Here is a 15,748-nt window from a genome sequence, read left to right on the forward strand (position 1 = left end):
CTCGTTTGGATAATATTTGGGAAGTACAGTATATGATGAGCATAATCACCGCTGCTGTACCCAATGAGACAATGGACTGAGCCTAGATTCTAGGTTCATTATCTAAGGGTATTTCTGAACCATGCAGTGACTGAATGACCACAGGTGGATTCAGAGAAATCTGTTAGCAGTCCCGGGATTGAAATGTGCAGTAAGGCAAGCAAACACGTAAAAGAAACAGAGGTGAAGCACTTTAATCTATGGACGTGGGCAGAATTCTTGTACGCATGACACGAAACCCTGAAGCGGAGAAGGAAGCGACTAATCAAAGCGCGTGTAAAAAAAAGGGATTAAAATCCTTAACATCTTTTTCTTTCTCGGCTAAATTTTCGAGACACGTTTTCCACTAAGGGGAACCTGGGGCTGTATGTCCACAAAATTTCTGGAAGCATAGGGAAGATGGATGGGTGGGTGGGTACGCGGAGGAAAAAATGGAATTTAAGGCCCCTCTTTCGTCTATGGTAGGCAGTTTGGTTTCAACGCTCCGGGGCTTTGGCAGGAAAACCTGAATCCTCACCGTAGGCACCAAAGTCAGTGCGCATGCCCATTGCTGCGCAAGTGCATTGCAGCCCTTGACCGTTGCTGAGCATGCGCTTTCCTGTCTGCGTGCTACCAGCACAGGGGTGCCAGAGGCGGTCGTGTTCCTTCTCGCTTGATTCGTTCTGGTTGGCGGAGACTCAGCTGGTAGGTGCACAGGTCAGTCCTGCCGATAGTCTAAGCGTGAGGAGAGTGAGGGGAGAGCCGGCGGACTTCAGTCGGGTCGGGGCTGCTTTCCGTGGCTTCCGAGGAGGAAGGTCGTCAAGGTCGTCGACTGTCTGCTGTCAGGATTGCGGCTGCCATGGCCCTTGTAGGCCCGGCGGGACCAGGGCAAAGGAGGACGGTGGGTCGCGGAGTGGAGGAGTCAGGTGACGACGGGGAGAGAGTTCGGGACTTTATCTCAGGTATCTGGGTCCTAGGGGCACCTGGAACAGCCCAGAGAACACAGAAGCAATCGGGAGTCCTCAGTGGGGCCCTAGACTCGGGGCGGAGTGGGCAGTAACGGAAGGGCCTAGAAACCCGACCACTGTGGGACCTTACCTTTGTCCCCGAGCGTTGACGTGCACCAAGCGGAGTGAGAGGGTTGAAGCGGCCCGTAGGTCTGCATGGCAGCTAGTCACCTGTGCCTGTAGTCCCAAAACAACCACAGGCAGTGCGGACAGACCGAGCCTTTCTTTGCCCAGAAAACGTTATTTCGGGGGCGAAATTGGATTCGTCAGTGGGAGTGTGACAAAAATATCAGTCACTCGAATTTTAAATTTCTAGTTACGTTTTTGTAAACGAGCTCATGATGGGGAATCCAGTTTTAACATCACACTTCATCATAAAAGTCCTCTGTCTTGCTGTGTACCTTGAGGTGATTTCTCTGCCAACTTGGCCATGACAGAAATGGCTTTGGAAACAGCCTTAATTTGTGTAGTTGGAAAGCACGTGTACCTAGTTATATATCACCTGAGACCTTTTTTTGCAGGTATTGTCCATTTTTTATTCTTTACTTACAAGTCATTTTGGGCTGTGGAAGTTGTCAAATATAGCAATCTCTTAAATATATTTTCCAAATGACAATGTGCTCTTTTCAGTGAGAAATATGAGTAGGTGTGTGAGATCAAGATCCCTGTGGAATATAATACCAGAAGAGCAAGAGCCTTCCGAGCCAGTAGGACCTGTGGTTGTGAGTGCTTTAATATTTCATGTTTCTCTTACCAGAAATTTTATTTTTCTGAAAGTTCTGTTCAACGAACTTAGGTACAAGTGAGAGGAATTTCTGTGTTCAGAAAGGGAAGGAAACTTTGATCCCGGGGGAGTCCTTAGGAAAGAAATTTTCAACCTGGATGATTATATTGTGGTGTTGCCAGTGGCAATACACCCTATGACTTCCTTCTCGTTGTTATTAACAACAGACTGCGTACATACATCCCATCAGAGTTTAAAATAGCTTCCGAAGGCCTTGTGGGCAACTCCTCTTGGACTAGCCACACTCTGGGAAGAGTAAATCCATTAGGGACAATGATCTAGAATCATGTTTGTCTACATGTCTTTATACATATTAATCTATCTATCTATCTGTCATCTACCTATCTGTGTATTTTGTATATTTATATCACTGGTCTGCATTAACAAGGAAAGTTTTCTTTTGCACCCACACGCACCCACCCATAGGCCCAGGAACCCAGCGATGAAAAACCTGAGCAAAAGGAGCTATCGACTCAGAGTCACGATATTACACCTGATAAAGAGAGAGAAGATGAAAGGCCACCGGACGTGGAAGGTGAGGGAGAGGGAAGAACTATTCCTGTGGGACACAGAGGGGTGTGTTTGTGACTCACGAAATGTAGCATACCATGACCGTTGGAAAGAAAACATAGAAAAGTATCTGAAACATTTTCTGAAAACAGGCTGAAAATGTGGACAGAATAGGGTTTCCAGCTTCTTGAACCCCTTAACTGAAATGACTTGTCCCCTTCCAATGTTTATGTCGTTTGCTCCAAAAGACAGCCTTTGCTAAAACAGAGGAAACTGTGCGTCATTTGAACTACAAAAATGTCCATTAGTTTGCTAGTTCGATTCGTTCTTCTTAGAACGTGTTTGATTGGCCCCCTCAGTCATTGCATCAAAAGCGTGAGTGATTTTTAAGAGCGTAGGCAGAGTGCCAGGTCCGCACATCTTATAATGCTGAGAACAAAGCCTATTTGCGTAGGATGGTAGCCCAATTTTATAAGAGAATGCTGTGAGCGAGCCGTGGACTCATTGAGACGTAGTTCATACTTCATTTCGAAGTTAGTGTTCTTCCTACCATCTGTGTCGGCCCACATATGAAATAGGGAGTGGTTTTTCCTAAAATGCTACATTCTCAAGTTTGTCTGTACAGTAAAGTATCTCAGGACTGGCCCAGGAATAGATGCAGTTCAGTGGAACAGGATAGAGATCCTGGAAATGGACTCGGTCAATGAAGGCCACTGTTTCCTCTGATTGGTATTTTGATATGGAAAGTTTGGTAAAAGCTGGGTAATTCAGAATACTGGCTCATAGGTAATGAGAAAGTATGTTCCTTTTTCGTTTTCAATTACAGTTGACATTCGATCATATTTGATGTTAGTTATCAGATGTACAACATAGTGGTGAGACATATAAATTCGGAAGTGAATCCCCTGATTCTTCTAGTACCCTCCAGGAGGAGTGTGATTTTTAAAGTGACCTTAATAGGAGTTGAAATACTTTTATGATTAGGAAAATACAAAATATTTTACAATGATTATGAAGTTATTTCTTCTAACTATCTAGTATTTTCGTCAATCGCCAGTAGTGAATTATTTACGCAATTCAGGCCAGAGATCATCTTAGCAGATTGCTGGTGAGAGGTTTCCCCAATATGAATAACAACACAGTCTATTCATTTCTTTCCATCCTCCTTCCTTTATTCTCACTGACAGACAGACATTTTGCTGTTTATCACTACTAATTTGCTATTATTCTTACCACTTTCTTCTGAATGGGACTCGTTTATGGAAAGTTACAAGGAGGGCCTTTACACCTAAATAGAAATAGGTGTTTGCCCATAGTAATTTTCGGGTTACTGCAGTAAGGTTTCGATGCCACCCCGTCAACTTTGATGGAGGCAGACAGATGCTCTCAGTAAATCCTTCAGTAAATTACATTTTATTTGTAATTATAAGACTCTCCATGGTGTAGACCTCAGATTTCTTCGATAGAACTGATGCTCTACTCTTGACGGTATGGAGATAAACAGGAAATGTAGGTGTGTGCTTTGTCTTCACATATCATTTAAGATACGTTTTCACACTACAGAATAATGAAAATATGAAGTTCATCTTTCAGTTACACTTTTTATCACACTAGACTACAGGCTTTTATAGTGTACAACTGACAGAATGAAGTTTACCTTTTCCTTACATACATTCCTTGTCTACGGCTTAAAGCAATCACCTTTTTCTTTTTATTTTTTATTTTTTTTGGACAAAAACAACATTTTTATAGTCATATCATATTTGGATTTAATTATCTCTGTCCAAAACATTACCTGTCCCTATTCTCAAGGAAATGATATGACATCCTTCCACCTGACACACCTCAGTTTAATCTTCAGTCCTTGCCCGCTAAACGCAAACACTGTAGTGAGTCCAGAGAATATAGACAACGGCATTATCTTTTTTTCTTCCAGATTTATAGAAATACGATAGACAATTAGTTGCTCGTATTTATATTGTACAATTCAAGGAGTTTTCTTTCACTTATAGTTGGCGCACAATAATATATTAGTTTCAGTTGTACAGCATATGATTAGAGATCTATATAACTCACGGTGTTCATCCACTACATCTAGTACCCCTCTTCCCCCTTGCATATTTATTACAACAGTATTAACTATTTTCCTTATGCCAAACTTTATATCACCATGTCTATTTTGTAACTATCCATTTGTACTTCTTAATCGCTTTGCCCTTATTCACCATCCCCTACTACCCTCCTCCCGTCTAGTAGCCTTGAAAATATTCTCTGTATCTATGAGTTTATTTCCACTTTTGTTGTTGTCGTTGTTTATTTTGTTCTTTAGATTCCACGTGTATGTGAAATCATGTGATATTTCTCTTTATTGACATTTCACTCAGCACAATACCCTGTGGGTCTATCAAGCAATAACATTTTCCATCACCTCCCTTTTAGTCAGTGTCTGTCTTTTCAACAGAAGTGAGTGTCTTGTAGGCAGCATGTGCAGGATTCCAGTTTACGATCGCTATTTTTTTTTTTTTAAGGACGTGACCCAGAAGTGGTTGTCCAGCAGGTGGCTCAGCTGAACATTGGTGATGAGGGCAGACACGGCCCGGATGTCAAGGAGGCTGTCTTCCAGAAAGCAGAATCCATGTACATGGCAGAAGCTGGTATGTCACCCATAAGAATACAGATCATGGGGTTTCTGTGTTCCACAAGTCTATCCTGAACGACAGAGAGAACATACTGTAACTTTAACAGAACACACATTTAAAGATTTTGGAGTGGTAGTTCAGAGCTTAAATATCTGCCTGGCTGGCTGACTTGTAGTCTTTGTGTTGGGGAAACGGGTTGGGTCAAAGCCTCATTAAATTCTAAAGTATGCAAACGCTTCCTAACTTTGGAGTACATGTACTTCAACCAAGAGCAAATAATTTTCAAATTTTAAATAATTCCTGCTTTAAACAATACAGAAAGCTCTTGAAATAATTTTCGGTGTGTGTGACTATGGTGAGGCACTGAAGTACTTGCCAGTTCCAGCTTTAATATTCTTCAAGTGATCCACTGGGAGAACCTCTTAACTTCTAAACTTACCTTTACTCTTATAAATAGTGAAATCAAATCAGAGATGTTAAAAAATATTTCAGTGCTGGTTTTTCCATTTCTGGTTGTCTTGGATAGAATACAGAATGTACAAAGATATTCTGTTTTTCTTGACTTTTTTTTCATAAAATATTATCTTCCATCGGATTTCAACATCTAATTTAAGATTTTCATTGCTACTAAAGTAAAGTGTCAGCACTCCAGTTGATGTTTCTTTTTATACATGGAGACCTGGATATCTGTTCTTAACTTTTGTCAAAAACTGACTTCTGGCTTTAGAAAATAATTACATTTTGGTCTTTTCCCCCATTGAAACCTGAACTGAGTGGCCAGTTTTAGTCTTGTTTCTCATTTTGATGTCTGATCAAGTAGAGTGTGCATGCACTGGTGGCTATCAGTAACATACCTCCAATAAGCACGCTCCCTGTCACCCCTGGCAGTCTTAGTGAGTAACTGTTTCAAATACACATGTGCACATTATCGCAGAATCATCTCCGGACATATCAAATGTGGCATAGTATCAGTTTCTGACTTGAAACATCAATCGATAAGGTTGGAGGTCAAAGACTCTAACCTTAGTAATTCCTGAGTAACCCACTTATGTTGGTTTGCCACTCACATTTTAAGGGCCTGACCCAGAAGCTGATCTCCAGGAACTAGCTCTGCCAAAGGCTGAGGGTGAGGGCAGAAAGTTTCCTGATGTCCAGGGTGAGATTTTACCAATTCTAAAGCCCAATGAAGTGGCTGAAGTAGGTATGTCATCTAATAAGTGTACAATGTATGTATTTTCAGTCTTTCGCCATTACATTATTGATAATGTAGGGATAACATTACTGTCACTTTAATAACAGAGTTCACATATAAAGATTCTTTGAAAGTTAGTCTAAACCCCAAAGACCGAATGCCTAACTTATAGTTTATCTGAGATAGAAACAAATTATGTCGAAGCCTTATTGAATCATAAAGTAGGAGAACGATTTCTTACATTTAAGTATTTGTCCTTGAACCAGCAGCTAATAATTTTCTGCCATTTTTTCATCATTCCTGCTTTCACGAATTCAAAAAGTATTGAAATAATAAGAAGTTTGTATGACATAAGCTGAGGCAATGATATAGGATCAAGAGCAAGCTTTATCATAATTCGTGTGATCCTGGGAGAACCCCTTACGTTCTAAAGCGATGTTTACTCTTAGAAAAACAGTGTGTATCCACTGAAATATATAAAAATCATTTTGAAGGCTGATTTTTGTGTTCTCGTGATCAGTTGTCTGTAATACGTGGAATAGAAAAGATATTTCGTTTTCCAGGACTTATTTCTTATAACATGCCACCTTGAGTCAAATTTTAAGGTTGCGTTTCCACTTAAGCAAATGAGTAAACTCTCCACTACACGTTCCTTTTCTTGTATAGGGACCTGGATACTTGTTCTCAGAGCCTGCCACATTCAGGATCCTTGTGGCTCTGGGAAAATAACTGCATTTCTAATACTTTTCTTAATAGAGGCGCACATTCCTGAATTTTAAAATGGCAAGGACTGCCTAGATCCCAGTTTCTAGGTCTGATCAAGTCGAGAGAACGCAGGCCATATCTGACGTCATGGCGGCTGTGAGTTAGATACCCCAGCTAAACACGCCCATGGTCTCCAGTGTCAGTCTTAATGCATTAGTGTCCCTAAGGAAAATATGGACACTATGAGGTTATCAACTCTAACCGTGTCAAAAGTGGCATCGTATAATTTTCTGCCTTTAAAAATCATTGAATAACAATGAAATTGAAAGGCTACAATCTGAGTAATTTCTGAGTAATCAACTTCAGGATGTTTTCTGTCCCAACTGTTAAAGTGTTTTTTTTGTTTGTTTGTTTGTTTTTTAATCAGGGCCTGATGTCGAACCTGATCTCCAGGACCTGTCTCAGATGAACATTGGAGATGAGGGCAGACACGGACCAGATGTCAAGGAGGCTGTCTTCCAGAAAGCAGAATCCATTTATATGGTAGACGCTGGTATGTCACCCATAAGAATACAGATCATGGGGTTTCTGTGTTCCACAAGTCTATCCTGAAGGACATAGAGAGAACATACTGTAACTTTAATAGAACACACATTTAAAGATATGGAGTGGTAGTTCAGAGCTTAAATATCTGACTGGCTGGCTGACTTGTAGTCTATGCGTTGGAGAAACAGGTTGGGTCAAAGCCTCATTGAATTATAAAGTATGCAAACGTTTCCTTAATTTGAGTATATGTATTTTAACCGAGAGCAAAGAATTTCCAAATTTTAAATAATTCCTGCTTTAAACAATACAGAAAGCTCTTGAAAGAATTTTTGGTGTGTGTGACTATGGTGAGGCACTGAAGTACTTGCCAGGTCCAGCTTTAATAGTCTTCAAGTGATCCGCCGGAAGAACCCCTTAATTTCTAAACGTACCTTTACTCTTATAAACAGTGAAATCAAATCAGAGATATTAAAATATATTTCAGTGCTGGTTTTTCCATTTCTGGTTGTCTTGGATAGAATACAGAGCGTACAAAGATATTCTGTATTTTGTGACCTTTTTTTTCATCATGAAATATTTTCTATCATATTTCACCATCTGTAGTGAGATTTTCATTGCTACTAAGGTGATGATCAGCTCTCCACTTGGGGTTTCTTTTCTATATACGGAACGGGATATCTGTTCTTAGCTTTCGTCAAAATCTGACTCCTTATGGCTTTAGAAAATGATTACATTTTGGTCCATTCCCCATTGAAACCTAACCTGAGTGAATCATGAAACGGCCTAAAAGAGTCTAGTTTCTAGTAGAGAGAGTGCGCCTACAGTCACGGATGCTCAAGGCAGCTGTGAGTAAGATACCCCCACTAAAGCATGCTCCCCGTCACCCCTGGCAGTCTTAGTGAGTTACTGTTCCTAACACACATGTGGACACTATGGCAGAATCACCTCCAGCAACATCAAATGTGGCGTAGTATCCGTTTCTGACTGGAAACATCAATTGATAAGGTTTCAAGGTCAAAGACTATAACCGTACTCATTCCTGAGTAAGCCACTTAAGTAGGTTTTCCACTCAAATTGATAATGTTTTATTAAAGCCCTGAGCTGGCGACATATCTCCAGGAACTAACACTGCCAAAGAGTGAGGGTGAGGGCAGAGAGGTTCCTGATGTCAAGGGGAAGATTTTTCCCAAACTAGAATCTATTCACATGCTAGAAGCGGGTATGTTTCACATTAAGAATGCAGTGTATGTGTTTTCAAAATTGCTGACCATTCATTACAAGAGCTTCTGAGTTTCAAAGCAGCACTTTAGGCTTAGGGGAGAAATGACCTTGCATTAGTCTTCTAAGCCTTTGTATTCTACATAGCTGGACCCATTCATTAGACTACTTACATTAAGAGAGCTTTCCGACTTCTTCCGGGAGCCTATTAAACGTGGCAAAAATGTATTCATAGGAATGCGATAGCCTTTGAAAGCATATTAATTAGAGAGGTAATAAATTGCATGAGCATCAGATATCAAAGTTAAGAAAGAAGAACAACAGAATAAACCAAGAGGATGTCATTCGAGGTATGGAATAAAAGCAGAGACCCTGAGGAAATGGAAACAGAATTCAACTAAGAAGTCTGAAAGACGGCCCTTTTGAAAAGTATTTGCAAAGAAATTAGGTATCGGACCCAAGGACACTGAAACAATTTTTTTTGGAGTGTATCCATTAATTACATATGCTGGAGAACGTGGAAGAAGAACAAGTATACACAATAGGGAATTTGAATAAGACTCTAGCCCCATGATTTATGTGATTGAACGTGAATACATTCTTCAATTTGAAACTAGTGCTTTCAAAGTATGGATGAAATGGTTGCTAAACTAGGAAAGCATGTATTATTTAATAGATCCCAGTAGTATCAAAATATCTAAACATCACAGATAAAATGGGAGAACTTCAGAAATTTGTCAGTCAGAGTTCTCTCTACAGCTCTTATGTTAGTTAACCTTATGGTAGTGCGTACTTCAATGTTGATCAGAATAGATCTTAAGCATTCTCGCCAAGAAATATAAATGTTAACTGTGTGCCGATGGAACTGTTAACTCCTTATCTTTGTCTTCGCAATCATTCCTCAGTATACAGACATCAAATCACCATGTTTTATGCTTTAAATATAGACAATCCTATTTATTAATTATTGCTCAATAAAGAGATTCAAAAGCACTTACTTTAGAAAACAGTTGTTTGACTTTTCTGGGTCTTGTTCTCTTCCCTCGCTCTCTGTTCCCTTCTTCCACACTCTCTTCATTCATTTCTTCTTTTTTTTCCCCCATGCTGTAAGTCATGTCATATATGTGTTCTGCATCTTGATGTGAAAAACAATGGCAAAGACTGAAAACAAGTGTCAGTGTACAATTTATTGTTCAAACTGAAACACTTTTGAGTACGGGAAAGGCATTAGTCATGATTACACTGGGAACACAGGTGAAGTTGGGGACACATGGTTACCCTACTTTGACAATCTTATAAGTACTAAACTAGACCAGGGGATCATTTTTGCATTTCTGCATCATAGAAAAAAAACATATACCACTGGCCGTAATATTTCCTTGACTTAAGCAGCACCAAATGCCACTTTTCTATCTTTGCTATCTTCTATTCAGAACATTATTTGAAGTCAAAGCGTTTAAATGACTCTTTCTTGTCAATTCCTTTTATTTTTTCGGTGTTTGAGATGTTGCTTTGGCTGTTCAGTAAAAGCGTTCATGACTTTTGCTTCAATTTCAAGCTTCCACATAACAGGTTCACTCCATCTCTTGAGTTCTAAATGGGAATAGTCTTTTCGTTTTCTTATACCAAGAGAAAGAGCGGTGTGTTTGAAAAAGTACTGGTAAAATACATCCCTGGAAGTCTGTCTTATAAAACCAAAACGGTCATGTTTTTTGTTTGCCTTTAATGGAATCAAAATCAAATTCTGCTGTGTTTTTACCACCTGTTATGTTTATCTTGCAGGAGAAGAGCAAATGCAGGACTAAAAGAAGATGAGTTGAAATCGCGCAAACTATTCTGTGGGTTGTTTGACTGTTAACAGTCTCTCAATAAAGTTTTATGCCTTTGTGCAAATTTTCTTGCCAATCCTTTGTTAAATTTATGGCCAAGTGTTTGATCCTATTGAAAGGCATTTCATTTTCGAACATTTTCTCCTCTGATCATGCTGGTATATCCAGATGTGTTCGTACATTGATATTCTCTCCAGCAATCTTGCTAAATCTGCTTATTAATTCCAAAAGGTGATTGATGCCTAGATCCTCTTTGAATTTTCTACATGGACAATCCTATCACTTTTTACTGCTAGCGGTTTTGTTTCATTTTTGCAGTCTTAAATATTATGCCCTTTTTCCTTTGCCCTGTTTTCAACATTGGACAGAGCTTCCTGGTACAGTGTTAAGAAAACTGGTAAGAGGGGACCATCCTTGCCTTACTTCTGATAGGAAATTGAAAATTGTTAACGTTTCACCATGTTTACTGTGAAGTAACGGGAAGTCCCTTTGGAATCCTAGTTTGTGAAGAATATATGTCTTGAATGTATGTTGAATTTCAAACGCCTGTACATTTATTCTGATCATCATGAGGTGCTGCTGCTCCATTAATCTGTTAAAGTGATGAATGATATAGGTAAGTTCGTATATTTAAACCTCATCGTCTGGGGCTTGTGTCAGAGGGGAAAATTGGTCACGATATATTATCCTTCTGAATAATCGACGTCTTAACCGTTCGTTTAGGCTGTTTGTGTATGACCTCACGAGAGACATTGGCCTGTACTTTTATTTCACGTACTCTCTTTCTTGGACATTGCTTCCTAGGTTACACTAGATTCATATAAGGAATTTGTATTTAAAAACTTCTTCTAGTGGCCGGAAAAGAAGACTTTGCAAGGCAGGGAGGATTGTAGACTAGGCTTTCCCGCATTCAGCTCTTTCTGGATTGCATCCCCCTTTTTAGTATTGGACCTTACTTGCAGGACAGCTACAGAAGGGGAAGCTCCAGGACACCACCGCTTAAGCCGTTGTGAGCTGCCCATCTCCACTGCAAGATACCCGCCATGATGCTATCACTGTGAAAGCAACCCACACCCGTTTCTATATTGACGTTCATCTCTTACTAGGACAGAGTAGTTAAAAGTCATGGCTACGTTAACATACTTAGATGATTTGATCTGTGCTACCTGATCGTGTGTGGGGTGACAAAACCTGAGCTGTGTACTCATGAACATAACTCCCTTTCTTGAGTTCTTTAATAATAACAGGAAGAAGAATAACTCACGTCATGGGGTGCATACTGTCAATCTGTTGACCACATCCCTGAGCTAGGTTGCATACCTTTATGACATCATGTAATCGTCACATGTAATGAGGACCAGAGTGTACACAGGATTAAATACAATGAGCCCCTGCCTCTGACAAGTAGGCGTGACACAGTCCTTGTGCTCCTGTCCCCTATCCTGGTGTAGGGCGATACCCTTTCTCAGGCTTTCCCAGGAATGCTTTGGATCTATTTTGGCTGTGCCCATCGCCTAAGTTTTGAATAAACTCGGAGCTCAGGAAGGGATAATGGATCCCGTGTGGGAAGAGGAAGAAGCATAATGGATGCGATACATAGTAGTCTTTGCAACAGTATATCTTAAATTCCTTTAAAAAGTAACCTTCTGATTTGGGTCTTCTTCTTGTCTTTCCCTTACATATGCCATATCCCACACAAATTATGTAAAATTATTGAAACAGGTACGTGCACACTGCTACTGTCTACATTAACAAGAGTTTATATTCCACTGGCTTCATCAACATACTTTTACTACTATAGGAGTCTCCTGCCTAAAAAGATAAGAGCTGCAAATAACTTCATCCTTTATTACAGCAGCTACTGAAGAGACACGTCGAGTCTTCATTAAAAAGTGTCAAATGACATTTTTGACCTCGATACTCTTTGAATACTCTGTCTTAATAACTTTGCCTTACGGTGTCCACAAGCCTGAATCATGATATCACGACTCACATCCTGCCCCAACTCTGAAAGACCTGCTTTACCCGAGATATCAAAATCTAAATAAACATCTCCCCTGGCGTTCCTCCTCCAAGACACTCTAGAGGCTCTGTCCAGGCAAGGCTCTCCATGACAGTGTTAGACAGTACTGTCATCTTTGCTTGTCAAGTTGCTTGGCTGATATTGGAGAATTACAGTACATGATGAGCACAGTCACCACTGTCGTACCCAATGCGAGAGTGGATTGAGCCTAGATTGAGCCTTAGATCATTATCTAAGGGAAGCTCTGAAACATGCACTGACTGAATGACCAGAGGTGGATTCAGAGAATTCAGGCAGCAGTCTTGTATTGAAATGTACAAAAAGGCAAGCAAAAAAAGAAATAAAGGAAATAGAGGTGAACCAGTTTAAATTACATGAGCAAATGCCTTGTACTCATGACACAAAACCCAGAATGAGAGAAAGAAGCAATTAATCAAAGCGCGTGTAAAAAGAGGTATTAAAAGCCTTTATATGTACACATTCTCCGCTAAAGGTAATCTAGAGTTGTATGTTCACGAACTTTCTGGAAGCATAGGAAAGATTGATAGGTGGGTTGGGGGAGGAAAATGGAACTTCAAGGCCCCTCTTTCGTCTACGGTAGACATCTTGGTTTCAATGCTCTAGGGCCTTGGCAGGAAAACCTGAATCCTCACCCCAGGCACCGAAGTCAGTGCGCATGCCCATTGCTGCGCACGCCCATTGTTGCGCACGCCCATTGCTGCGCACGCCCATTGCAGCCCTTGACCGTTGCTGAGCATGCGCCTTGCTGTGCGCGTGCTGACAGCACAGAGGGGCCAGAGGCGGTCGTGTTCCTTCCTGCTTGGCTCGTTCTGGTTGGCGGAGACTCAGGTGGTAGGTCCACAGATCCGTCCTGCCCCGAGTCTAAGCGTGAAGAGAGTGAGGGGAGAGCCGGCGGGCTTCAGTCGGGTCAGGGCTGCTTCCTGTGGCCTCCGAGGAGGAAAGTCCTCGAGGTCATTGACTTTCTCCTGTCAGGGTCTTGGCCGCCAAGGCCGTCGTAGGCCCGGCGGGACCAGGACAAGGGAGGACGGTGGGCCGCAGAGTGGAGGGTTCAGGTGAAGATGGGGAGAGAATTGGGGACATTATCTCAGGTTTCTGGGTCCTAGGGGCACCTGGAAGTGCCCAGAGAGCACAGAAGCGGTCAGGAGCCCACGGATGGGCCTTGGGCTCAGGGCGGGGTGGGCAGTAATGGCAGGGCCTAAAACTCGAACGCGGTAGGACCATACCATTGTTCCCGAGTGTTTACGTGCACCAAACGGAGTGCCAGCGGTGAAGTGGGCCCATAGTCTGCATGGCAGCTAGTCACCTGTGCCTGTAGTCCGAGTGCAGAAAGACAGCCTTTATTTGCCCAGAAAACGTTATGTCGGGGACGAAATAGGACTTGTCATCGGGAGTGTGACAAAAACATTAGTCACTCAGGTTTTCAATTTCTAGTGTCATTTTTGTAAACGTGTTCATTATGGGGACTCCAGTTGTAAAATCAAAGTTCATCACAAAAGTCTTCTGCCTTGCTGTGTACCTTGAGTCGATGTCTCTGCCAACTAGGACATGACATAAATGGCTTTGGAAACAGCCCTAATGAGTGTAATTGGAAAGTATGTATAGTTATACATAACTTGAGACCATTTTTGCAAGTATTTTCTTTCTTTTTTTTTTAATTACAAATCATTTTTGGCTGTGGAAGTGGTCATATATAACTATCCCTTTAAATACATTATCCAAATCACAATGTTCTCCTTTCAGTGTGAAATATGAAGAAGCATGTAAGATGGACATCCCTGTGGAAAACAATACCAGAAGAGCAAGAGCCTTCCGAGCCAGTTGGACCTGTGGTCGTGAGTGCTTTACTATTTCATGTTCCTCTTACCAGAAATTTTATTTTTCTGAATGTCCTTTTCAACGAAATTAGGTACAGTGAGAGGAGTTTCCTTGTTCAGTAATGGAAGGAAATATTGATCCTGGGGGAGTCCTTAGGAAAGAAACTTTCGTAAGGAACTTTCATCCTGCAGGATTACATTGTGGTCTTGCCAGTGGAAATACCCCCTATGACTTCTTTCTCATTGCTATTAACAACAGACTGCATACATGCATCCCATCGGAGTTTAAAATAGCTTCCGAAGGCCTTGTGCGCTACTCCTCTTGGACTAGCCACACTCTGGGAAGAGTAGATCCGTTAAGGACAATGATCTAGAATCATGTTTTCCTAAATGTCTATATACTTATTAATCTATCTATCTATCATCTACCTATCTGTGTATTCTGTATATTTTTATCACTGGCATGCATTAATAAGAAAACTTTTTCTTTTGCACCCACACATATACACCCGTAGGCCCAGGAACCCAGTGATGAAAAACCTGAGCGAAAGGAGCTGCCAACTGAGAGTCACGAAATTACACCTGATCAAGAGAAAGAAGATGAAGGCCCACCTGAGATTGAAGGTGAGGGAGAAGAAAGAAGAATGCCTGTGGGAGAAAGGGGGTGTACTTGTAGCTCAAGAATTGTGGCATAACATGACTGTTGTTGCAAAGAAAACATAGAAAAATATCTGAAACATTTTCTGAAAATGGGCTGAAAATATTGGCAGAATAAGGTTTCCAGCTTGTTGAATCCCTTCACTATAATGAGTTTTCCCCATCCAAATTTTATCTCGTGTGCTCCAAAGGAGTTCCCTTGCTAAATCAGTGGAAACTATGTGTCATTTTAACTTCAAAAAATGTCCATTAGTTTGCTAGTTCTATTTGTTCTTCTTAGAATGTGGTTGTGTGCCCCCTAAGTCATTGCATCAACAACATGAGTAATTTTTTAAAGCGTGGGCAGATTGCCAGGTCTGCGCATCTTGTAACGCCTAGAATAAAGCCTATTTGCGTATGATGATAGTCCCATTTTATAATGGAGAAAGCTGTGGCCGAGCCTTGGACTCATCGAGACCTAGTTCATACTTCATTTCGAGGTTAGTGTTCTTCGTAGCATCTGTGTTATGTATACGAAATAGTGAATGTTTTTTCCTAAAATTTTACATTCGCAAGTGTGTCTCTACAGTAAAGTATTTCAGTACTGGCCCAGGAATAGATACAGTCCAGTGGACCAGGATAGAGACCCTGGCAAGGGGTTCAGTGAATGGTGGTCACTGTTTCCTTTGGTATTTTGATATGGTAAATTTGGTAAAAGTTGGATAATTCAGAATACTGCCTCATAGGTAATTAGAAAGTATGTTATTTTTTCTTTATTTTTCAATTACAGTTGACATTTAATAATA

At 40.9% G+C, this 15,748-nt stretch overlaps 1 protein-coding gene and 1 long non-coding RNA gene across 3 annotated transcripts; both read left to right on the forward strand.

The window, feature by feature from the left end:
* Positions 1 to 351: 351 nt before the first annotated feature.
* Positions 352 to 10,838, forward strand: LOC120592397 (putative G antigen family E member 3). The gene is made up of 6 exons (XM_039850023.1): positions 352 to 735; positions 1,656 to 1,747; positions 2,236 to 2,344; positions 4,848 to 4,973; positions 7,283 to 7,408; positions 10,402 to 10,838. The coding sequence occupies exons 2-6, from the start codon at positions 1,664 to 1,666 to the stop codon at positions 10,422 to 10,424; spliced, it is 468 nt and encodes a 155-aa protein (XP_039705957.1). The 5' UTR covers positions 352 to 735; positions 1,656 to 1,663; the 3' UTR covers positions 10,425 to 10,838.
* A 3,413-nt stretch (positions 10,839 to 14,251) lies between these two features.
* Positions 14,252 to 15,494, forward strand: LOC120592395 (uncharacterized). Of its 2 annotated transcripts, XR_005650111.1 has the most exons (3): positions 14,252 to 14,324; positions 14,822 to 14,930; positions 15,244 to 15,494. It is a non-coding gene; the product is annotated as an uncharacterized LOC120592395 (long non-coding RNA). The 2 variants fall into 2 exon arrangements; XR_005650110.1 differs by lacking the exon at positions 15,244 to 15,494 and having other exon boundaries at positions 14,822 to 15,072.
* The last annotated feature ends 254 nt before the right edge of the window (positions 15,495 to 15,748 follow it).

This window comes from Pteropus medius, unplaced genomic scaffold (assembly GCF_902729225.1).
Source record: "Pteropus medius unplaced genomic scaffold, Ma_sr-lr_union100, whole genome shotgun sequence".
In the NCBI taxonomy this organism is placed as follows: Eukaryota; Metazoa; Chordata; class Mammalia; order Chiroptera; family Pteropodidae; genus Pteropus; species Pteropus medius.